The following is a 25273-nucleotide window of genomic DNA, read 5'->3' as shown; positions in this document are numbered from 1 at the left end:
AAATTTCAAGCATCTACGTTGAGTAGTTGCTGAGAAAACTGCGACGAAAATTTGTTATGTATGAAACTAACAGACGCACAGACAAACAGGAAGTTGACATCTGATTTGAGCGAAAATGTATCCCACCATATGGCATGCATCAGAGAAAACTGCGACGAAAATTTTTTACGGACGGACACACGGACACCCAGACACACGGACAGACAGACAGACACACAAGGGTAAAACAGTATACCCCCCTCTCCTTCGGAGCGGGGATATAATTAAATTATACATTGCGAATGGAAAATACCGGTAATTCAAAATATAGACTGCAAATGAAAAATAATACAATACAAATGGAAAATTATACAAAACAAATGGAAATTGATAGAAATCAAATAAAAATCATGCAATACAAATGAAAAATTATACAATATAAATGGAAAATTATAGAATACGAATAAAAATCATAAAATACGAATGGAAAATTTTACAATGCAAATGTAATATTATAGAATACAAAAATGCAGATGTAAAATTATAGAATACAAAAAAAATTATGCAATACAAGTGTAAAATTAAACAATTCAAATGGACAAGGTCAAAAAATTGCAACGTTTGATATGCCATAATATTCAAAACAATTCATTTAATTTCATATTTGAAAACGTGAACTTACCTGCAACTTGTTGATTTAAATCTAAAAATAAAAAGTTCGCATAAAAAAATCAAGTCTACAGTGAAAAAAAAAGGCAATAAACATGCATATATTACCCACGGAACTGTTTTGTTCATATGCAAATTGTAGATTAACAGGCTTGTTGAAGTTGTTCTACAATACCTTGATGAATTATGAAATATTTTCTTTAATACATTAAAAGTTTAATTACTGTAAACGTATTGCATTTGGAGGTGTACTCTTTTTAGCGTTTTTGGCGGAAAGAAATTTTCGCTAATTTAAGTACAACGTTAATAAAAACATTAAGAAATGCGCTAAATTAAATCTACGCTAACTTATAAAAAAATTAATTTCGCCAAATATTCATCTTCCGACGATGCCAAATATTGTACACGCTAAATATAATACATTTACAGTATTTAGATTACTTTGGATAGTTGTAGTCTGTAGGTCGATTGTTTCCTTTGCCTCTTCTAAATCATTTTCCGTTTCTGCAAGAAATAACCAAAAAAAAAAAGCTTAATTGATTAATAAGATATATATATTATTGCCATGCAGCATGTTTAAAACGGGGGGAGGGGGTTATCAAAAACATTGTTTGGGTTCTAAAAATAAACGTGAGTGCTACTGCAATGTATAAATAGTACATTTGAAAAAAAAATCATCATGTGTTCCTATGCTGTTTATCGTTTATACATAAATAGAATAACACAAATTAATTCTAGTATTTATTTTACATACATTTCGATCTTTAACTTGTTGAAGTCTCCAGCGATATACAAAGCACTATAAAAATCCCTTTTACCTGCACCAGTTGAACCGACAAAGTTTCCCAATGCTCAATTTTTAACATGACATTTATATAACATTATAAAAGAAGTACCGATTAAATCTTTCTGGATTCGTTCCTTCTCCTCCAGACACTTTTTCAGTTTCTCCTCACAATCCGAGCAATCAGCTGCATTACAATTTCTTCGGAGATTTTGAACTTGGCCAGCTAAAACTGCATTAGAAGCTGAAAGTCCTGAAAGTATTCAGAGGCATTAAAAGTCCTTGTTTTTTGAAACACATGATTTCGTTGGCAGAAAAAAGTATAAACTCTTAAAGATTTGCCCGGACTGGGGAACATGCATTGTGGCAACGCACTTTGAAAAAATTGCGCACTTTGAAAAAATTTTTCAAAGTGTGTTAAAATTGGGACAAAATCATCGCACTTTGAAAAAAAATTTCAAAGTGCGTTAAATTTTGGACACACTCAACGCGCTTTGAAAAAAATTTTTCAAAGTGCGTTAAGAGTGTACATCAACATTTTTTACTAAGGGGAAATTTAACGCACTTTGAAAAAATATGTATAAAACAAAAATTCTAGACTAAGATTTTAGTAATTGAGAGAATTAATTTGTAATAATTATATCTTTCGAAAAACTTTTTAGCTCACCTGAGCCGAAGGCTTTTCCAAGGGGAGATAATTATGAATCAATGAAAAATTAATAGCATTTTTCAAAAATCTTCTTCTCAAGAATCACTGGGCCAGGAAAGATTAAACTCATGTGGAATCATCCTCAGGTAGTGTAGATTCAAGTTTGTTCAAATCATGACCCGTGGGGGTAGGATGGGGCCAATATGGCTGATCAAAGTTTTACATAGGAATATATATAGGAAAAATCTTTAAAAATCTTCTTCTCAAGAACCACTGGGCTAGGAAAGATGAAACTCATATGGAATCATCCTCAGGTAGTGTAGATTCAAGTTTGTTCAAATCACGACCCCCGGGGGTAGGGTGGGACCAAAATGGCTGATCAAAGTTTTACATAGGAATATATTGTAAAAATCTTTAAAAATCTTCTTCTCAAGAACCACTGGGCCAGGAAAGATGAAACTCATGTTGAACCACCTTCAGGTAGTGTAGATTCAAATTTGTTCAAATCATGACCCCTGGGGCTAGGGTGGGGCCAATATGGCCGATCAAAGTTTTACATAGGAATATATAGGGAAAATCTTTAAAAATCTTCTTCTCAAGAACCACTGGGCCAGGAAAGATGAAACTCATGTTGAATCACCTTCAGGTAGTGTAGATTCAAATTTGTTCAAATCATGACCCCTGGGGCTAGGGTTGGGCCAATATGGCCGATAAAAGTTTTACATTGGAATATATAGGGAAAATCTTTAAAAATCTTCTTTTCAAGAACCATTGAGACAGGAAAGATGAAACTCATGTGAAATTATCCTCAGGTAGTGTTGATTCAAGTTTGTCCAAATCATGAACCGGGGCTAGGCTGGGGCCAAAATGGCCGACCAAATTTTTACATAGTAATATATTGGGAAACCTTTTAAAATCTTCTTTTCAAGTACTTCAAAGCCATGATTAGTAATATTTATATGGAATCATCCTCAAGTAGTGTAGATTCCAGTTCATTCAAATCATGATCCCCTGGGGGGTTACAATTCAAGCCCCCCCCCCCCCCCAACCTTAGTAAACTTTCAGTTCTGATCTGATATGTGCTTTTTCCTATCCGATGTGCTCAGGTGAGCGCTGTGGCCCCTGGGCCTCTTGTTAATTTACAAATTGAACATGGACGACCCCCCCCTAAAGGTTAGCCCAAATTTTCAATGTCTACTAAGCCCCCCTCCCGGTACCGATGCCTATGCTTCACCCAAATATATGTAACTCTGACGTTAACTCTCAATAAATAAATGCATGCAAACTGGAAAAAATGAAGTACAATAAAACATTTATGAGAGAAAGAATTTTCAAAGTATGGAAAAATCAAAATCGCTCATTTTCACATCCTGAAGTGACCTTTACACCGAAAAGTTATCTAACAGGTTCAATTATTTATCATACCTAAGATTTGCGAGAATATCGACCATACCATTTTTTTTAAGTGCGTTAAGATGGTCGATATTAATGCACTTTAAAAAGAAATTTTATTTTTTCAAAGTGCGTTGATTTGGTCCCAAATTTAACGCACTTTGAAAAAAAAATTCAAAGTGCGTAATTTTACAAAGTGCGTTGTAACAATGCATGATATTGTTAATTTTTGGAAGGAATTTTCCCTGAAAATATCAGTTACGGTATCGTGGTTCCACAAATCCCTCAAAGTCAGATATAATCATATAACATACACACAGTGTATCCCTTTCTCCTTCACGAAGAATATTTACACTCAAAATATGCTTTTTGGCAAGATTTTAAAAAATTTATCAATAGCTTTTTGGGAAAAATGAATATACAAAAAGAACTTAAAACAGACAGAGTGATGCCTGCAGAACAAGTTTTGATCTTGAATCAGCATACTTGAGCCTTTTAGTTGAAATAAAAAGTTTAAAGAACTTTTTTTTGAGAGGGAAACATGCATAAATATTTTGTCTGAAGACGTACAATGTGAGATAAGTTGGACTTACCTGCAAGAGTAATAAGTCCTAATCCTAAAGATCCAGCTACTAGTCCAGTGCCAGCATCAGACTGTGGGGGCTGGCCGTAACAGACACCTAACAGCAGAACAAGGCACAGGAACACAAATCTTCCTGGTGCCATCATCTAAATAACATTGTGAACCTTGAACTGAACATTTCTCCTTTGTGAACTTTGACCTGAACATTTATCTTTTGTGAACTTTGATCTGAATAATGATCTTTGTTGATTTAAAGCTTTTAAATAATTCTTTTCTCATGTCTTCTAAAAATCGTTTTAGATAATATTCGATAAACCTGATTTAAACAAGTTATTTCTCATTGGCCGCCATATTGGAGGTCGATCTGGGGTTTTTTCCTCTTTATTTTACCAAATTTAAGGGGCAATATCCCTCTGCTCCAAATTTCACGATTTTTTTTAAAATTCCAAACATTGATTTTCGTCAACAACTATAGCATTAAATTCAAATGGAAAATAGTTTGAAGTATGAAGCCTTGCTTACTTTTTCAGAAATGAAGAATATGTCAAATCATGATGTGAAGAAAATTTGATATGGTTAAAAGAAAGATCAGTTATTTTTTATTTCATAATAAAATTAAAAATATGAGGTATATATAGAAATAATATTTACTCTCATACCTATCTAATGCTCATAAGAAAACATACTGAAGCGTTACATTTTAAATCAGAATATCAAATTGTTTTCTGTGCTTGTAAAATAATACGCATCAATCAACAAGAGTTATCTTTCCATTATCGCCCTTGAAAATATGTTTAGTGAAACAAAATATTAATTAAATGTTTATATTTACATCCACTGAGTATTTTCTCCTTTATTTCTTAAGAAAACCCATTGCGTTCATCACTGCATGAACTACATTAGGCATGTCGCTTGTACAGATTTCTTGATCAGTGGCTGATCCATCAATGAAACGTATAAAGACGTTCGCATCATTAATACAATAATTAATCATTTTTATTCTACTTTAAATGATTATTTAAACAGATATAAATATAAACAATAAAATGTCTTTCTTTGTTTGTTATTACTGGAATTAACGGTCGCAGCTATTGCAGAAAAAAATTACATAACACGCTTACGCGGGTTATATATTTTTTCTGCAACAGCTGCTTCCGTTAATTCCAGTAATAACAAACAAAGAAAGCATTTTATTGTTTAAATAAACAATTCTGCATCTGAAATTTCTGTAACAATTAAATGACTTATAAGTTAAGGGATAGAAATTTCTCAAATTACACCATTTAAAGGATCTGAGTGTAAATGATTTAGGTAAACTATTATAAATAATTAATAAAAATATTGGCAACAGAAACTAGAAATTCACATCGGAACGTTATATCTGACTTGATTGAGTTGACTATAAATTGGTCCTTGTGAATAAAAACTATGAAATCTGACATGACTATTATATGAATTTCATGGGAAATTATGGGAAATTGTCTTCAGAAAGTTATCTCTCTTAGCAGAGGGATATTGTCCCTTAAGAGGGCGTAGCATTAATATTAAGGGGGTCTATATAAAATAAAAACTATAAAGTAAGGGAAGCTTAAAAATGTATATCCTCGGATAAAAAACAAACTTTCTACCCTAGAATGGCTAGTATAAAATTTTAAAAGTTAGGTGAATAATGAAGGAATAATGGCATTTAGACCTGCAATTTGGCGGCCAACAGGAAATAATTCTTGCTAAGTTCAGGCCTATCGAAAACTGCCGTTGGACGAATAGAAGAGACAGACAAAGAGACAGATCACGAAAGTCTTTGCGACCAATGCCCGATCTCAGCTGCAAAATAATTATTCAGAAGATTGATTGTATATTATCATTTAACGTTCCTCTCGAGAATTTTTCACTCATATGGAGACGCCACCACTTGCCGGTGGAGAGCTGCTTTTGTCCACAACTCGGAACTCAAAGCCATTGAGCAGGGAGGGATCTTTTTCGTGCCAGCACCTACTCCGACACGGAACTTCGGTTTATACGGTCTCATCCGAAGGACCGGTCTTGCTGAGTAAGCTCCAACCTAAAATCTTGCCCCCGGAAAACTGACTCTAGAGTAGGATTTCCCCTCGGAAAACTGGCTGTAGAGCAAGATTTCACCTACGGAAATCCCACACCAGAGTCAATTTTCCGGGGGAAAATTCTACTCTCTGTAGTAGCTACAGAGTACAACTTCCCCAAAAGCCAATTAACCCCCCCCCCCTTCAATAAAATATAATTGTTTTGAAGGGGAGTGATGCAGTGCATTATTACAAGTATCCCTTCTTTGAAATGGGCAACAGATGTATTGAACATACGTACGCTGCATAGGCGTCGGAAGCGGGGGGGGGGGGGGGGGGGGGCTTAGCCTCCCCCACTTTTTCCCCAAGATGGACTTAGTATAGACATTGAACATTGCTGCGTAGGTTTAGCCCCCCCCCCCCCTTCCCCCACTTTCCACAGACACGTTGCAGTATAGGTTTAAAATTGGGAAAGTGGTGCTGTTTGGAAAAAAATCGGTACTGAAGTTCATCCCCCCCCCCCCAACTAAATAGGACTATCGTGTTTTGACAATGGACATTCTTTTTTTTTTTTTGCTTGTCAGATTTTTTTGGGAGGTCTAAGAAAAAATTCTTACTCTTAGCCCCCCCCCCCCCCCCCTTTAATATGCTTCCGACGCCAGGGTGCTAAGAATGGAAATTAAAATCTCATTTTTCCCAGCAACTGTCGAACCAGTATTTTATCAAATAAATCGATGAAACCAGGGGGACTATAGGTCTACTCTTCGTCCGTTCGTCCGTCTGTCTAGCTGTCCCGCTGTCTGTCCCAAATGGTTTTTCGCACTTTTTTCTGAACGACTGAAGATATTGAGCTGATTTTTGGTATGGGGTGTATCTTGATGAGTTAAGACCTTTTCAATTTTTGAGGATTTTCCGCAATGTTTTTTTTTTTCTAAACGAAGGGAGATATTGAGTTAATTTTTGCTAAAACATCAAATCTGAGGGTATTTATATGTGCATTTCTTAAAAAAACTAATATAACCTCGAATGTATTAAGTAGACGCCATGACACCCACCTTTTTACAAACTTCGAAATAAATGTGGGAAACCACTTATCTCTGGAGTATGGAGTTTAACTTTATTGAATGTAAATATATTACCTAAAATAAACAATAGAAGAACTTTTAAATCCGTCTATCACATATTTATATAAACATGAAACGTATAAATTTTTAACATCCGGTAATGTTAATACGTTTGAGGCAATCGCAACTTCTCGGGCCTTTCCGACTAGCGGAAAAACGACCTCGAATGTATATGGAGGCCGCCATGACAACTCCCCCTTTTCACGATCTTTGAAATAAATGCATGGGGACCTTTTATCTGTGGAATATGGAGTTTAACTTTATTCAATGTAATGATATTACCTAAAATATAATATACAGAGGACTTCTAACTCCGTGTATCCTATATTTGAATAAACAGAAAATGTATAAATTTTTAACATCCTGTGATCTTAATCCATTCGAGGTTGTTTTTCCGACCTCTGACGGAAAGACCCGAGATGATGCGATTGACGTTTGAGGTTGATTTTCCGACCTTCGACGGAAAGACTCGAGATGATGCGATTGCAGTTCACGTTTGAATAATTTTTACACTTAGACGAATTGCGCAACAACGTCAAATACGGATATCTTGACTATACAAAATCAGCCCCAATTCAATTCTGTGCACGAGGTCATATATAAGTAATAAATAAACTTCAATTCCCTTTGAAATGGGTCTGTACATCATCAAATCTTCCGAGACGCATTCGGCCTTCACAAGATTTGACCAACCCACTTCAATTCCCATTTCAACTTTTCATTTATTTCTTAAAGGAAATGCGTTGTAGAGTAGATGAACATATTTTTGTTTCTTTAACGTCATTTGCAAATGAAGAAAAGTAAACGGTACAGAATGATTATTCTTGGTCTTTTTTCTGTTTTGTAATAATTTCGCATGTAATCCTGGTAGCTAAGGAATTCTATGGAACGCCAAATTAACATAAATTCAAATATTAATACCTATCTTTAAAGAAATGTACCTATCTTCAAATGAATTGTACCTATCTTTAAATCAATTGTACCTACATATGTATCTTCAAATGAATTAGAGATAGATACAATTCAATTATACCTATCTTTAATTCAATTGAAGATAGGTACAATTGATTTGAAGATGGGTACAAATACAATGAAATAAAGATAGGTACAATTGAACTGAACCTATCTTTAATTACTAAGATATTGGAAATAATAAATACTTCCTTTATCATACGTCATTTCCGGTACGTCACAGCCGCAGCGTCACTTTTGGGGTATTCAGGTATATCACACGTTTTTCGCTCACTTATTGATATACGTGTGTATTTTAATTCATAAATATATTATGCTTTTTGCACATTTTGAATTTATCTTTATTTCTCCTTTCATCCTCGTTGTCGTCGTTCTGTAGGTTCTGTGCGTTTCCCTCCATTTTCAATATTGTCTCCATTGTAGCGTTCATTATTTTCAACAAAACAAAAAGAACTGAGGTATAATTGAATTGTACCTTTATCTTCAAATCCTTTGTGGATATGTCTTAATTGTACCTATCTTCAAATCAATTGTACCTATCTTTAAATCAATTATACCTATCTTCAAATGAATTAGAGATACAGGTATAATTAATTGGAACTTATCTTTAATTGAATTGAAGATAGGTATAATTCATTCGTACCTATGTCTAATTATTTAGAGATAGGTATAATTATTTACACCTATCTTCAATTTAATTGTACCTATCTTTAATTCAGTTGTACCTATCTTTAATTCAGTTGTACCTATCTTCAATTCATTTGAAGATAGGTACAATTATTTGAAGATAGATGCAATTATTTGAAGATAGGTGTAATTATTTGAAGATAGGTACAAATATTTGAATAAATGTTAATTTGGCGTTCCATAGAATTCTGGGAATGTTGCACAGGAAAATATGCCCGATGTATGTACAGATTTCATTCCTAATTTCCTCTGTTCTTACATGTTAGTCTATAGTGTTCGCTGCGCTCACTAAAATTATGCTGGATTAAAAAGACGACACGCTGCACAATAAGAACTTCTAATTCTGTGTTTTTTTAAAAAAATGATTTTAAGCACTTAGAATGACCATTGAATAAATCACTTAGAATGACCATTGAATAAATCATATAGTAAATTGCAATCTCTCAATCTGTAATCAATAAAGCATTTTTATCGTTTTATGAGGCCAAGATAAATAAATTAAATTCAATTAATTTTGCATGAACATACATGCACATTTTCCAATTTAAGTACTGAGTAAGTAAGGGTGACTTATTTTCTACTATGTGCCTTCGCAAAATACTCTGTTGAAAATAAAATAGTTAATATGTACACATTCATATAGCCCCGTGGGGATCGGGTGTTGCTAAAACGCGGAACGGAAAACGGAACGGAAAGCGGAACGGAACGGAAAACGGAATATATTATTTTGGATTAAATCATTGAATAACACACAATTTATCATAAACGATATATTTTGTACATATTCAATCCCCCACTATTAAATACAAGTTGATTTTGTCATGCTCAGTCTTTTTTTTTTTTTTTTTTACGAAAATCGCATATAGATTTACATATATTGCACATATAGCAGTCACGTAGAATCGAATTTGAAAAGGGGGGGGGGATAAACGAATTTGAAAAGTATTTGACAAGCAAAAACACAAAAAGAAACAATTGTTTGATTCGGGAGGGGGGATAAGTTCCAATTCCAACATCTTTCAGTACTATTTTTTTTACACTAACTTACTACGTTAATTACATTCACAAAAAGTGTGAGGATGTCAACTTGAACAAACATTTCCGTAGTAAAAAGGTTATGACTGGGTTGATCAAATATTTGATATCTAAATGAACCATGAAAGAGAAATAAAATGTAAAAAAAATTATTAAGATAATACGTTTATGGGCAAACCTTTGCGGCAAGCTCGAACACCTCTAATACACACTGGTTGTTTGCTCACCTGAGCTGAAAGCTCAAGTGAGCTTTTCTGATCACATTTTGTCTGTCGTCTGTCTGTCTGTCTGTCTGTCAGTCTGTAAACTTTTCAGATTTTCGCCTTCTTCTCAAGAACCGCTGGGCCAATTTCAACCAAACTTACCACAAAGCATCCTTGGGTGAAGGGGATTCAAGTTTGTTCAAATGAAGGGCCATGCCCTCATTTAAGGGGAGATAATTGGGAATTAATGAAAATTTGGTGGTATGTTTTAAAAATCTTCTTCTCAAGAACCACTGTGCCAGGAAAGATGAAACTTATGTGGAAACATCCTCAGGTAGTATAGATTCAAGTTTGTTCAAATCATGACCCCCGGGGGTAGGGCGGGGCCAAAATGGCCGACCACAGTTTTACATAGAAATATATAGGAAAATTCTTTAAAAAATCTTCTTCTAATAGCAAAGGCATTAATGGTCATATTTATATGAAAGCATCCTCAGGTAGTGTAGATTCAAGTTTGTTCAAATCATGACTCCTGGGGGTAGGGCGAGGCCAAAATGGCCGACCAAAGTTTTACATAGAAATATATAGGAAAATTCTTTAAAAATCTTCTTCTCAAAAATAGCAACGCCATAATTGATCATATTTATATGGAAGCATCCTCAGGTAGTGTAGATTCAAATTTGTTCAAATCATGACCCCCGGGGGTAGGGCAGGGCCACAATGGCATACCACAGCTTTACATAGAAATATATAGGAAAATTCTTGAAAAATCTTCTTCTCAAGAATAGCAAAGCCATGATTGATCATATTTATATGGAAGCATCCTCAGGTAGTGTAGATTCACGTTTGTTCAATCATGACCCCCTGGGGTAGGGCGGGGCCAAAATGGCCGACCACAGTTTCACATAAAAATATACAGGAAAATTCTTTAAAAATCTTCTTCTCAAGAATAGCAAAGCCATAACTGATCATATTTATATGGAAGCATCCTCAGGTAGTGTAGATTCAAGTTTGTTCAAATCATGACCCCCGGGGGTAGGGCGGGGCCACAATGGCAGACCACAATTTTACATAGAAATATGTAGGAAGATTCTTTTAAAAATCATCTTCTCAAGAATAGCAAAGTCATGATTGGTCATGGGACTATTTTTGGATTTAAACTTTTCAATAATAAACCAATTGCTACATTTTCCTAGCCACAGTGCTCAGGTGAGCGAGGTGGCCCATGGGCCTCTTGTTAAAATTTTATTCAAAATAGAGACATTTTCTATATATTTAAATTCTGGAAAGACAAAGTTGGAAAACTTTCATGTGGTAGATATAATGCAGAATCTTTGCATTCAATGAAGTTAAATTTTGTTTTCGGTACATGTGTGTATTTGGGGGGGGGGGGTGTATATGAATGACCCCGTAAAAATGAGTTTGTTTTCCCGCTCATCGGAAAGGTCTGAGAAGTTGTAATAGGTATACCCCCCTTTTTGTGTCAAAAATATACATAAGGTTTAATAAATCAATTTTTAATGTGATTGTGGGCCCCTACACAGACCCGAAACTGCCACTCCCCCTTTCATGATTCGCGAATTCGACACTGTGTGCATAATCTGAATATCATAAATAGTTATTTTTGTCTTTACAGACATTGACATTGGAAACAAATTGAAAGAAAGGGGGGTCAGTAAAAATTTTCCAACATGCAACAAATTTGAGAAGCCAAAAAAAGGAGGGATATGTCCTTTGCCCATACACGAAAATCCTATTTCGTGTGTGTGTGGGGGGGGGGTCGAATTTCTTTCAGTACCATTTTTTTCCACGGAAGTTGTGTATGACTCATGAATATATAATAGTTTACAATAATTTTTATCAGAAATGATTCTTACAACAAGAATATTGCTCTTTTATCTGATTTATATAGAATCTATGTTATTTGTTTGACCCAAATTTTCCGTTTTCCGTTCCGTTCCGCTTTCCGTTCCGTTTTCCGTTCCGCGTTTTAGCAACACCCGTGGGGATCCGGGTTAGAATAGGTCCTCAGTACCCCCTTGCTTGTCGTAAAAGGCGACTAAATGGGGCGGTCCTTCGGATGAGACCGTATAAACCGAGGCCCCGTGTCACAGCAGGTGTGGCACGATAAAGATCCCTCCCTGCTCAAAGGCCCTAAGTGCCGAGCATAGGCCTAAATTTGCAGCCCTTCACCGGCAATGGTGACGTCTCCATATCAGAGAAATATTCTGGAGAGGGACGTTAAACAGTATACAATCAATCAATCAATCACATTCATATAACTTCATTTCAAATGCCCCTCCATTTCCCGTCATTTTTTTTTCATTTGATGATTTTGTGTCATATTTGGACGTGTTGATAGACAAATATAACTATAGGATCAGAGATAATGGGGTAAACTGTCCATCTCTCATATAAACCAGACAGAGCCTTTAAAGTTCTCCATCTTGCCTTGAGTGCTTTTCCAGTTTGCTAAGTTGAGGTAAAGTAATTGCGTACTCTTTATCAACCAGTTTTAATGAATGGAAGTTAAGCTATTATGATTATCAACAAGTGTTTAACCGCGGGATATAACAGTGTATAATACCTATATACATGAGCAGGTTAGTGAAGAAAAACCACGAGCGAAGCATGTCGCCAATTTCTACTGGCCCTGGAAAACATCCTATAACGTACAACTTGGTAATTTATGCAAGCACTTGGATTTTAACCACGATCGGATAAGCCCTAAGGTTAAGATACCTGTACGAAGCCACTGCTGCGCCTACATGCATTGTATGAACATATACATGTAAATTTGGAGATATTCATTAAGAACCATTGGACTAAGAATCGAATAAAATCAGATCATTTTTTTCAGCATGTTTTCCGAAGTGGAGGAATGGAGGAACAACCAAAATAGTTTGGCAAGATAAAAAAAAAAATGTAAAAGGTGAAATCCCCCCCCCCAAAAAAAATCTGATCTGTTAAGTTGATAAAAAGAATAAATATTTTAATCAATAAATAGATAATAATAAATATGCTGACTATCCTATTTCATGGGTTGGGTTGGGCCTTTCTTTTACTTATACATTTCGGTAACATTTATTCTTAAAAGACCTGCAATTTTCCATTTAGCGATCTTACAGCGACAAGACTATATATGTAGTAAGAAAAAAGATGAAGCCCTGTCCTCCAAGCATTTTTAATACGGGTCTGAAAATCGGAAGGCTCTCTTGCAATATACTCAATTTCCTCGAATTTATTCAATAGAAAGTTGGCAAATCAATTACATATGTGTACATGTAGGTAGTCACTTGATGCTGAAGAGCGATATAAAGTAATTCTTATATTCACTAATTATAATTCATTGTTAAAATCTACAGTACCCATATTATAAAGCATCAAGACAAGAAGGATCATATGCGCTTGGGATGATAGGATGACGACATTATATTTCCAGTCCCCCCGATTCCAAATTGATACATTCATCTTTTCCACCCACGGAAAGAAAATGTATAAATAGATAACTTTTGAAATTAAAAAAAAAAAACAACAAAATTATTTTTTTTAAATTTCCATTTCTGCCATTGGGCCTGCACAGTACTGCCAGAAAAATACATATAAATTAAAATAAATAAATGGGGAAAAATTGAAAAAAGAGAACATATAAAGGGATTATATAGATTTTGATTCTTTGGCATTTAAAAAAAAAAATCTTTTTTTGTAGAAGTTTGGACTTTTTTTTCAATGACGTAATCATGAAGCGATATTTAATAAATCGCCCATCCCTCAAAAAACAAATAATCATAGAAGAAAAAAAAAGAAATGATAAAAATAAACTAATCCAGTGATTCAAAATAAATGGTGTACTTACATTTTGTATTGCTTTACGCGAACTGCTTCGCCTGCCTGTTCTATAGAACGAAGATGAAGTCGTAGTTTTTTATACAACAATTTTATTACATCACCGGAAGTTGTAGAACCCTGTTTTTAGTACAAGAAAAACCGAGAGCTATATCTATCAACATAAGCTATATGCTATATACATGTATATGTTGTTCTATTTGATACATTCCGTATATCAAAGATTTCACTCGGGTTGCAGTAAACATTTCTCGAATTCTGGTATTTTCGGATATATTTCATGCTCGTTTTTGAACGATCTTTTAAAGAGGGAAAGGAGATGGGCGAACTTAGCGTGCAGAGAGCCCATAGTTTTAGATGTATAATAGTCATATTCAAACTGTGAATTTAGTTAGTATTTATAGTAAAGTTTTCAATATTGACTTTTCTGCAATCATGAAACAATTCTTTCCAGACGATTTTTTTTCGCTAAACATTTATTCTTTTATTTTAAAAAATGTGGTATTCATTGGGGTCGAACGCTAGCAATAAAAATCCTGAGTAGTATTTTCTTTTGAGACTAGCACTTAAACCAATACGCTACACACATTATGATGAATAGTGGCATGTGAAACGTGTTTGTGATATGACCGTTCACTTAGTGGAAGCATTTCTTGAAAAGATACGAAAGTTATGTCATAAAACTATATTTGTAAGGTATAATGGGTCTTTGTTCCATAATTTGGGTAACCAAAAAATAAATATTTTAATGGTAACTCTGAGGATTTACTTTAAAGAAATGGAGCGAAGACCCACACATATCGAAAAATAGTGTCATAGTGTGAGAAAGTAAGTCTTTTTGCCCTCTTTTGTGTGTGCATAATATTTCATGGCCAAATAACTTCATTCTTCATGAGATTTTTGCAAGGTGTAGAGATTTTACATAAAGTATATTTAATGTAAGATGAAATATATATTATATAAAGGCTTTTCGTTCTTTATGTTCACCCATCTCCAAATTTCATTGCTTTGTAATTGTGCATTCATTATCATAATTATATTCACATTCAAATACAAGGTAAAAAATATTGGATTCAACAGTGCATACATGAACCTTATTAGAAGCTCATACCCTTAACGTGTAAAAAAAAACATACCCAGAATCATCGAGACGACATCTGTTTGTTGTGATAAATTAGTCATCATGATAAGTATATTTATACACGTTCTTGTACATATGCATTTACGCACTAAATACTTTTCTCATTTTCAAAAATGCTTTTAATATCTTTCATTGCGCCTTCCTGTTCTTTAAAAACTTTTTAATGGAAAAAAGAATCAAAAGACAAAAACCAATTAACCATTAGTAATTACTGCATGCTTAATGAATTTTAACTGAAAAAAAATATTTATTTAAAGCTGAACACTACTCGAAAAAGGCATAGTCCGCCATATTTCCTGTTCATTTACACTGTCCCCTACAACCCCTACACAGGAGCAGATTTGTTAAGAGTTAAATGTATTCTTTGTAGAGGTCAGACGAGTGAAGACGTACATCTTACACTGCCATGATACTCGGTCGCAATGAAATCATCAAATTTTTCGCATTTTTCCAAAACAGGACACAAGTATCAAGAAAAATACAGGTCAAGGAATAAATGCAAAAACTCCAAGACCACGAAAGGAATACTACATGTCGGCCACGAGCTTCGAGTGTGCAATCGGATGTAATGAAATCGAAGGGTTTATGTACCCGTCTGACAGTGCCTATTTATGAGAAGTGTTCAGCTTTAACTTTGGAAACAGTTTAAAGCTAAACACGATTCGTAAAAGGAATGTGTCCGCCATTTTTGTTCCGATTCTCGCTATATCTGCAGTCCCCTATAAAGGCCCGGACTTAGTCACTTTTCAGTGTAATCAGTCGATGCCGGTGTAGACGGACGTATATGCTATACAGCGGTAGCGAACAATATAAATAACGTAATACTTCGTCTATTGCAGGAAAGTAAGATACCAAACAAACTTACAATTTTAGTTGTACTGGTCAGTGCAGTATTCAAGCATAGAGATAAACGTCACTGCATTAAAATGTAAACCAAGGTAATGCAAAATAGCCAGCACGAACACGCATCGCCATTCTACACCGATACCCGTGACAATAAAGCAGTCAGGTGTAACGAATCTGAAGAGTATACCCTGTTGTTGAAGTACCGTAAATAATGATATCAAAAATGGCGTATGTCTATTTACGAGTCGTGTTCAGCTTTAAGGAGCAATGGATAACGATGGTGTCAAGACTACACCCGCAACACCCCGGGCCTTTCACAGAAAAAAAGGCCCGAGATGTTCCGGATGGTCACGACTATGCATAACATTTCAAACCCTTCGTCCGTTGGTAAGCAGGTATATTACATTTCTTTCGAACAATAGTAACCATATACATGTTTATTTCCTTTTCTACAGTGTATTTGATTTCTCTGTGATAACACTTTGAAAGTTAGTGGAGTTGATTTCTTGATAATTCCAATTTATGCATCACGGGCTTTTCCCAGTTTTACATAGATTATCCCAAGTTTCAAACTATCGTTGATGCCCTGACATACGCTACTAACTCGACAATGATTCCTTAAATAATCTTTTCAGTTCCTTATTGCTCAGAAGTATGCAAAACTCATAATGTAACACGACAAATTTTATCAGACCAAATATTAAAAGCCAGAGGATCAAATGATAGTTACATGTAGATATGAACCGGGTCACTTTTGTCTGGCAAAAATGGCATATCAGAAATTTATCAGTAAAACAGGCGTATTCGCGCACTAATACAAAAACAGAACATCGATGCAACGATTCCGCTGAACTTTGTTACTGTAAACAGTTTAATTTATATTCAATAAAATGTGTGCAAAACATGTATTCTAGTACGATTTTCAGTTTACCTTGGACTTTCAGTAGGCCGTGACTTTCTCGACACTACGTAATTAACGTCTCTCAAATGGCGAATAGATTCTCATTGGTTAAGAAATTAATAACATCAGCAACTTTAAATTGTTGGTGACAGCGATGAAACGACATAAGCCCCACCTCTCTGCCGTACGAAACGTTATCATTGGATTATTCATACAATTGTTGACATTCGTCGAAATGTATATTTCAACTGTGAACAAGTAGAATATTGATGAAAAGCATCAAATCGGCCGCAAACAAAATTTAGCATTTCAAAAAGTACTTTCACAATTTTAAAAAGTATTCATGCGAGGAAATAAAAAGATATTCAAAGCTGAAATAGTGATCAATTTTATTTCAGGCTGTGGGGCTTCAAAGCAAACTAAGTAAATAATTTTCAAAATTAAATATAATTTAAATTTTAATGCCCATAAAATGGATTCATCGATGTAATAAATTTAAAGTCAGTGATAAATGTTATTATAGGGATCATTGACATAGGCTTCTCAAAAAGAACCACGTGCTGATACCCTGGATCTTTGTCATGTGATAATGCCCATTGTTTATGCAGAGTAGCTATGCAGTGCAAAACGTAGATAAGATATTATTGTATCATTCGCAGATGTAGCATATTCAAAACAAGTTTTACTAGTTGAACATCTTTTTAATGTTTATATTCACCATGCACTTTTACCACGTCATTTATTATCCGGAAAATAATGACGATTTCCTTTCGTATCTTACACAGTCCCAGGCTGGGGAGTACCTATTGTAAACTCTTATTTAACTACAAGTAACAGCTTTTCAAAAAGCTTGCCTGACTAATGTCATCAATATCCATAGAACCTATAAGCTTGATAAGTTATAAACGTTTACATTGGGGGGGGGGGGGAGGGGGGTAAATTAGTTCACTAGAGTAAATTATGAAGCTGTTGCACAAAACATCATATATTAATTTTAAGGTGTATGCTATTCATCAGAGCAATAGAAAAAGAACAAAATTTATATAAATATGTATATTGCTTGTATCTCAGATAAAAAATGGAATGTACATATGTCCCCGCTGTGTATTCGAACCCCGACGTAAAGATGAACACCTCACTCCGCGAGTCTAAAATGGTTTTAGAGGATGAAGTAAATAAGGGAAACAAACTAATGTAATTGATTTATGCTGGAAAGTCGTGGCTATGTAAAGATTACGTAAATTAGATTCAACTGCATATAGCATAGGCTTTGAGGAAGACATCTGAAATTATGATTACTACAAGAAATTGGGAATCATAACGGTTATGACTGACATGCAGAATATGTTTAATAGGTTCTTGGGTATGCCAGAGCATCAAAGATTGTTAGAAACGAGAGATATATAAAGCCCGTTATGCATAAATGACCCAACAAACTTGACGGTGATATATGAATGGCGATAGGCGCGGATACAGGAAGTTTTTCCCAGGGATTAGGGGTCTCACTTCACAATATCACCGATATGGTTTTTTTTTCCAAAGCTCGATCAAGATTCCGACAAAAAAGAACAGACTTAATATAATACATACAGTTTTCATTTCCATTCAATAGAATAGTCCAGGAAAAGGGCGCAAAAACTTACACGTGACATTTTGGCGCAAAATGATTGCATCACCCCTCATCGAGAAAACAAATGGACTAATCCAGTAGTATAAAAATGCAGAAAAAAGGTCAAACGGACATGTCCGTATAGGAACTCGTTTGGAATAAATAGCTGCATGCACAAAACTAAAGGAAGTAAATACATCAATATATTGTATCAGTAATATTGGTTATTTTTCTGCTAACTGTTGTTGTTGAAACGCAGGTAACAAAATCCGATGATAATCAGCATGCACAAAATTTTGCTGGCTAACTGTGACCTCTTAGCTTCGCACCTAGGAAATATTGATCCTTAGTAGTGCCTGACGCCGTGACGTCAGGCAATAAATACCACAAATAAGGGGTGTTAAGAAAGTTCGTTCCGGAATAAAATATTTTCAAAAAATTCAAAGTAGTTCGTAACTAAAGAGATGAATTTTCAAGTCTGACAAAATCACAAGAGTGTGCTTCAGATTTATAGCAAATCATTTCTAGCTGGAAATTATAGGATTTTTCTTCCATGTGAAAAAAATATATAACATCTTTAAAGCACCCGAATGATAAAATGCCGGTCATTTTGAGTGAGAATAAAGGATTATTTACTTTTGTTACTTCATAGCTTATCTTACATTAGACAAGCTGATGAGTGTAGGTATAAGTACAATATATCACTTTTGAAAAGAATAGGTTTGTCATTTTGAAATATTTTACAGATTTTATAATTTTTGCATAGTATTTGAAAGGATTTTTGACATGTGTGCTCAATAGTATATGTCACAAATATGCATCATCCGTATTTTTTCTGAACAGACATCATCTGTTTTAATACCTGCCCTCCCCTTATTGATTCAATAAAAGACCGTTAAAACCTTATCAGGAGCAAGAATGGACTCTGTAAACATGAAATATCACAAACTGTAAATATCTTCTCATCGTATTTCTTTTTGAAAATATAAGAAAAATGTGGAACGAACTTTCTTAACACCCTTTAGATCGGCCGCTGCATGAAAGTATCGTCGATATACCACGCCTTACTGATAGACCAAGGTTAACTGAGAATTGTACTAAGTTTTCACATTCTACTTAAACTATTGACCTTCGCAAGAAACTAGTATAACACTCTATTCATATACAAATTACTTTTTGTAAACGTTTTTGTTCAATTACACACATTGTCTTGGTCTTCATAAAGGTATCGAGAAAAGAGATACATGTAGAGGTTGCCTTATATGTACATCAATTTGAGTGCGTGTGGCTGGGCCGGGGTAGGAGTAGGGGTTTTATTTTACCTTTTTGTTCATTCTTGTGTAATCCTTTAATTTGCCAGTGCTAGACAATACCACTACAGAAAAGAGGTGACAACCAACAATAAAAAAAAAAATTCTCAAGCACCCCTCCCCCCCCCCAAAAGCCCTTAACTCATTTCCTAAAGGTGAAATACCTATCTCAAGGGGGGTGGTGGTAATGTTGACTTTAAAAAAAACTCCCTAATTTTCGTAACAATTTCACATAGATCCGCGTTTCCGATGAGGGGTCTACATTTTCTAGAAAGGTCCAAGGTCACTTTTACTTGATTTAGTATATTCATGTACTGTAATTTAATAATATTTGTCTGTGTTGAAAGGAGAGGGGGGTGCTCTTTACTTTTTTAGGACAAATTTATTGACGAAGATCAACATGACATAATTTATGCGTTTTTTAAATTCATTAATAAAAACGTAGTTTTAATGTGATCATTTAACCTCGTTTACATGTTTGCAGATAATTTTAATGATTCGTTATCTTTATCTGCAAGGAATTTTTTTCTTTTAATATTGTACTTTTCCAATCAACTTTCAATTATTCAAATGAATATTTTTACGTTTAAGGAAGCTCTAAACACCAACAGAAATTGTTTTTTCGACTCTGAGAAAAATATATCATAGTTTGCACAGGAAAAATGTTCAAAGACAATGGACTATTTCTGAGCAGAAATCACTGATGTTTACTTACATTGGGAAAATTAATGAAAATAATTAATTAAATTTCTTACTCTTGGTCTTATATAATGCTAAAAATATTATAATCTATTATAAATTATGTAATTAACGGTAAATAACAATTTCTTTAATCTTACATCTAAGGGCAGATCACTCTAATTGTATAAAACTACCCAATTAATAGAGCTCTTTAGTGTGCAGTGTTTAGAGCGTCCTTAATGTTAATATACCCTGATATCATGATTCAGTACTTGCAGTGCTTTGATTAATTTAAATCGACCGAATTTAAATTTAAACCACTCTACCTGAATAGCTATTTATAATATTATGTTGACATCCTCATGTCTGGGTCTTACCACGTTTTAGTGTCCGTTTGTGAATCTCATTTTGTTGTCGTTCTGTGGAAAACTTTCAGTTTGGACTTGTAAATAACTATGAAGAGTGATGGATAATTTTCATTGATACAGGAAAAAAGTCATGGCGGATTGCAAATCAATAACCGGATATTCTCGGTGTTTTCGTTGTTGTAATGCCACAGCCATGATATACTTAACGGCGACCTTGTCAACACTTGTCTTGTTAAATATAATCACTGCTTCCTCTCATCTCAATAAAATATGGACATTGAGCAAAGCCTTGAATGACGCTGTTTCAAAACTCAATATGAACTCGAGTGTAATGGTGAACAAGAGCTCTGAAGAAAATTCGAATATTAAAAGTTCGATTTCTTTAACAAGAGAAGCATTTACACCTGATCGACCTCTTACAACCAAAAGAGTTAAAATTACAGAAAAGAAAGAAAACACAGCCAAAGTAAAACCGACATCTAACGAAAGGCCTCTAAACTGTACTTCTTGTTTTCCACATAATTATTCCTATATACTGGACAATGAAAACATTTGTAAACCTACGGAGAGAAGCCAGGTAGTGGATATAATTGTGTTAATATGTACAATACACTCAAATACCGAAAGAAGAAAAGCTTTGAGAGAAACCTGGCTTTCCCAGACCAAGCAAAATGAAGGCAACATACGATACGTCTTTCTTTTAGGGATGACCTCCAATAAAAAGCTTCAGGTGGACCTTGAAACGGAGAGTGCAACCCACAGAGATATTATCCAGGAAGATTTCATCGACCATTATAATAACTTAACGTTAAAAACTATTATGGGCTTTAAATGGGCTAGCATCAAATGCAAAAACGCTAAATTTGTCATGAAAACAGACGACGATATGTTTGTGAGTTTACCAGCGTTAAAAACGGCTGTCAAGAAGTATGGCAGTGTTCTCCAGACGTCCATTGGGGGTCAATGTCGACTGAATGAAGGTCCCATTCGCCATAAAGGATTTAAGTGGTACGTTCCGAAGGAAATGTACCCTCAGTCCAAATATCCGGGATTCTGTTCCGGTACTGGATATATCACTAGTATGAATGTTGTGCAGAAGGTTTACGAGGTTTCTCGAAATGTACCCTTTTTTTACTTAGAAGATGTTTATGTAGGTCTTTGTATACACCGACTTGGTATGAAGACTACGCGAATCCCAGGTTTTAACGCTGTGCGTATTCCATTTGGATGCAATTACAAAAATTCCATTGTAATCACCTCTCATCAACTTGATCCTAATGCTCTTCGAGGAGTGTGGAATTTAAAGTGCAATGATACTATTTTTTAATCATGTTGTATATTAATCATATATATATTTTTAATTTTATATATATATATATATATATATATATATATATATATATATATATATATATATATATATATATATATATATTTTATAAACTGAATTTTGTGAACATTCAATCATATTTATAAACATGTTTTTGATATCTATACATGTTAACAAATTGTCTCGATACTCAAAGTACATGTATACTGCATAATTGGACCTCAGGAATTCTCTCGAAAATCATTTTCAAGGACGAGAAAAAGGTTTAATTTAGTTAATTAAAAAAAGGACAAAAATTCGAATACTCTTGCTCAAGTTTGTTTATACAACAAAAATGCCTATACACTCTTTATTTGAAAATTTCCCTGTATCGATTGTATGGCAACACTTTTCAATAAAACGATTGATGTTTTCATTTGTATCATGGCCTCCATCATAGAAATCGCACAAAGCCTGAAGAGACAGTAAACTGATACATTAAATATACATCCTCGATTCCACTGCTTAGCGAGGCGGAAACTCGGGATGACAAAGTTCCATGCCTGATCAATGACTTGATATTCATAGAGAAATAAGAAACTCCCCACCTGTCCCTCGCCTTAAAGCGGTTTTACAGATTCAAATATTAATATTTTTAAAATAATACAAATACTAGAAAAAAACATTCCATAAACATAATACTCAGTATAAAAATAGAGTATATTCACAATTTAGTATCAGTATTCAATAATACATGGATTTATTAACTCGGATATTGTGTTGGTGACAGTATATATATACTTGTAGTCGTGGAGGTTCGTACTTGTGACAGTATACAGTATGGGACACGGATACTTCCTGTCTGAAGAGAGATCTATTACATGGTCACCATGGGACATCTAATCAAGTTTAAGGTTTCCTCTGTCTTGGCTCAGTCCTACAAACCCACAGAAATTAATCTTGTGTTAACATGCCCTTTACGAAAAGTTGAATACACTCCGAAAGAAAAGACAGCTTTGTTTGTTCCCCCTCATGAATATTGTATTCCGTTTAATTTTTAATTTAAGCCTTTTATTTGGTAATTGTGTATGTTTGTAACTGAAACTTGTAATCAGATTTAATTAAGATATCTTGGTTGAGGTATATGTTGTAAATGGATATGTATACATACGGATACAAAGGGAAAGACGCATTTACAGAGAGCCGTAGCAATTAATTTAAATTGATTTTTAATTTTAAAATGTGATTGCTATCTTTTCAACATTATAAGGGGAAAACTTATATGCAATGTTACTTTAAAATAAATATACATGTAGAAGGGATTTCCTATAATTTCTATCAAAAAAAAATTCTACATTTCATTTTTTCCAAATAATGAAATAGCAGGAAAAATGAAACATAATGTTTACACCCCTTTAAACGAAAAAAATAAATAATATCAAGTTCAACTAAACCAGGAATATGTACATATTACAATTCAACAGATTCGGGACAATTTAATAAGCCTTTTTGTTCCCATTCCTCTATTTTCTAGCTACATATATTTACATCGCAGAAAGCATAGATATATTTCATTATTTAGAAGAGAAATCGAGCTCTTTCATCTCATAAACAAATCCCTGTCATAATTCAGTACACTACTTGTATCTCCAGAGAACAGAGCATTTCCAAAGATAAGCGGCGAGGTCAATGTTACGTGTACCTGTACTCCTTTAAAAATACAATGTACATGTATATCAAAATTAACTTACACATGCATTGTTACAAAGCGCTTTGAAAAATTACGCAAGTTTCTTTTTTTTTCAAAGCGCGCGCGTTGATTTTGTCCCAATTTAAACCATTTATGGGGAAAAAAAAACGAAATATGTATTTTTACAGTGCATTTCCACAATGGAATTTCGTTAACACTTTGTCATTTTACTATAGACGTTTTCCACGGGGTCATATTTCCGCGGAAATCATATTTCTGCTTTATCCGTGGTTAAACAATTACACGAATTTCCTAGACTCTCATTTTATCCCAAGAAGTACATGTATATGAATTAATGGGATAAAGTCCGCGAAAATATGACCACGTACATAGCATAAATTAGTACCACGCGGAAAATGTACTTCTACGATATTTTATCTTGTTTTTTCTTCAACGGGAGACAGATTCTCTGAATTAGTTTTTTTAAATGCTAGTAAAGCATGCGCATTATCTCTTCTCAATGGAGGACCTTGAGAGAGACCGATTGAATTGAGATAATTCTGATTCAGCATTGTAAGCACCTCTCCTATAAAACAGCTTCGTAATTGTTGGTGTGGCTAAGACTTGATGTATACACTGGCCTTTTTTATATTTTAACTCACTCTTTCAGAGACATATATTTGCCTGACTTTGACGAGACTTATATAAGTTATATTGTAAAGTTTACTTCACACATGTACATTCAATTTTGATGAAGATAGTCGTAAAGTCAGTTGTCTATAATGGCATCAGTTTTGTTTTTCTTCAAGATTTTATTCTAATTCTGATAATTACACGATTCTACTTGAATATAAACAATCTTGTAAATGTATACCAAAATTTATTACAAACAACTTGTTGACTATAATAATAATAATAATAATAATAATAATGCATGAATAGTTCTTTCAACAATGCAATACATACTACATATACATATATAAGTAAACATATTTTCTTAAAAATATTTTCATCACATTATTCAAACATCATTAAACGGATTTATGCTTCGCTTTTTAAATATTTGTAAGATTTAACAGTTGTAAACGACCGTATATATATTACTGAATTTAGATTCTTGCCTTAAAATGGCAAAATAACTGGAGGCATATCATTAGTATGTAATGTTGACCTGTTCAACCATTTACACAAGCTCTGTATCGGGTAACATAAAAAAAAACATGTCAAAAATTACAAACGTGTACATATATGTAGTTTTCACGCCTGTATTGAACAATATAATTTCTGAGTTATAATGATAAATCAAAAAACCCAAAATACTATGAAAAGGCAAAAATAACAAACAAAATGCCGAATTCGGAATTGACTAAAAGGTACATCATCATGGAAATCAATACATGAGAGAGAGAGAGAGAGATAGAGAGAGAGAGTTTTCTAGCTCAGGCACAGTTTACAT

The 25273-nt window shown here is 34.1% G+C and overlaps 2 protein-coding genes across 2 annotated transcripts; one reads left to right on the top strand and one right to left on the bottom strand.

Moving 5' to 3' along the window:
• Positions 1-661: 661 nt before the first annotated feature.
• On the bottom strand, positions 662-14001 carry LOC134229644 (uncharacterized; the record flags this gene model as incomplete). The annotated part of the gene is made up of 5 exons (XM_062711413.1): positions 13973-14001; positions 4067-4202; positions 1545-1685; positions 1090-1152; positions 662-682 (listed from the first exon to the last, which is right to left on the bottom strand). Coding segments are annotated over exons 2-5 (361 nt in total), but the record flags the coding sequence as incomplete, so codon positions are not given.
• A 6763-nt stretch (positions 14002-20764) lies between these two features.
• Positions 20765-22184, top strand: LOC134229599 (beta-1,3-galactosyltransferase 1-like). The gene has a single exon (XM_062711351.1). It carries the CDS (start codon positions 20949-20951, stop codon positions 22143-22145), a length of 1197 nt encoding a protein of 398 aa, XP_062567335.1. The 5' UTR covers positions 20765-20948; the 3' UTR covers positions 22146-22184.
• The last annotated feature ends 3089 nt before the right edge of the window (positions 22185-25273 follow it).

Source organism: Saccostrea cucullata, unplaced genomic scaffold (genome assembly GCF_032062105.1).
Source record: "Saccostrea cucullata isolate Sc308-1 unplaced genomic scaffold, CSIRO_AGI_Scuc_v1 ctg2204, whole genome shotgun sequence".
In the NCBI taxonomy this organism is placed as follows: domain Eukaryota; kingdom Metazoa; phylum Mollusca; class Bivalvia; order Ostreida; family Ostreidae; genus Saccostrea; species Saccostrea cuccullata.
Note: the sequence above shows the minus strand (reverse complement) of the source record. Positions and strands in the feature narration are given on the sequence as shown.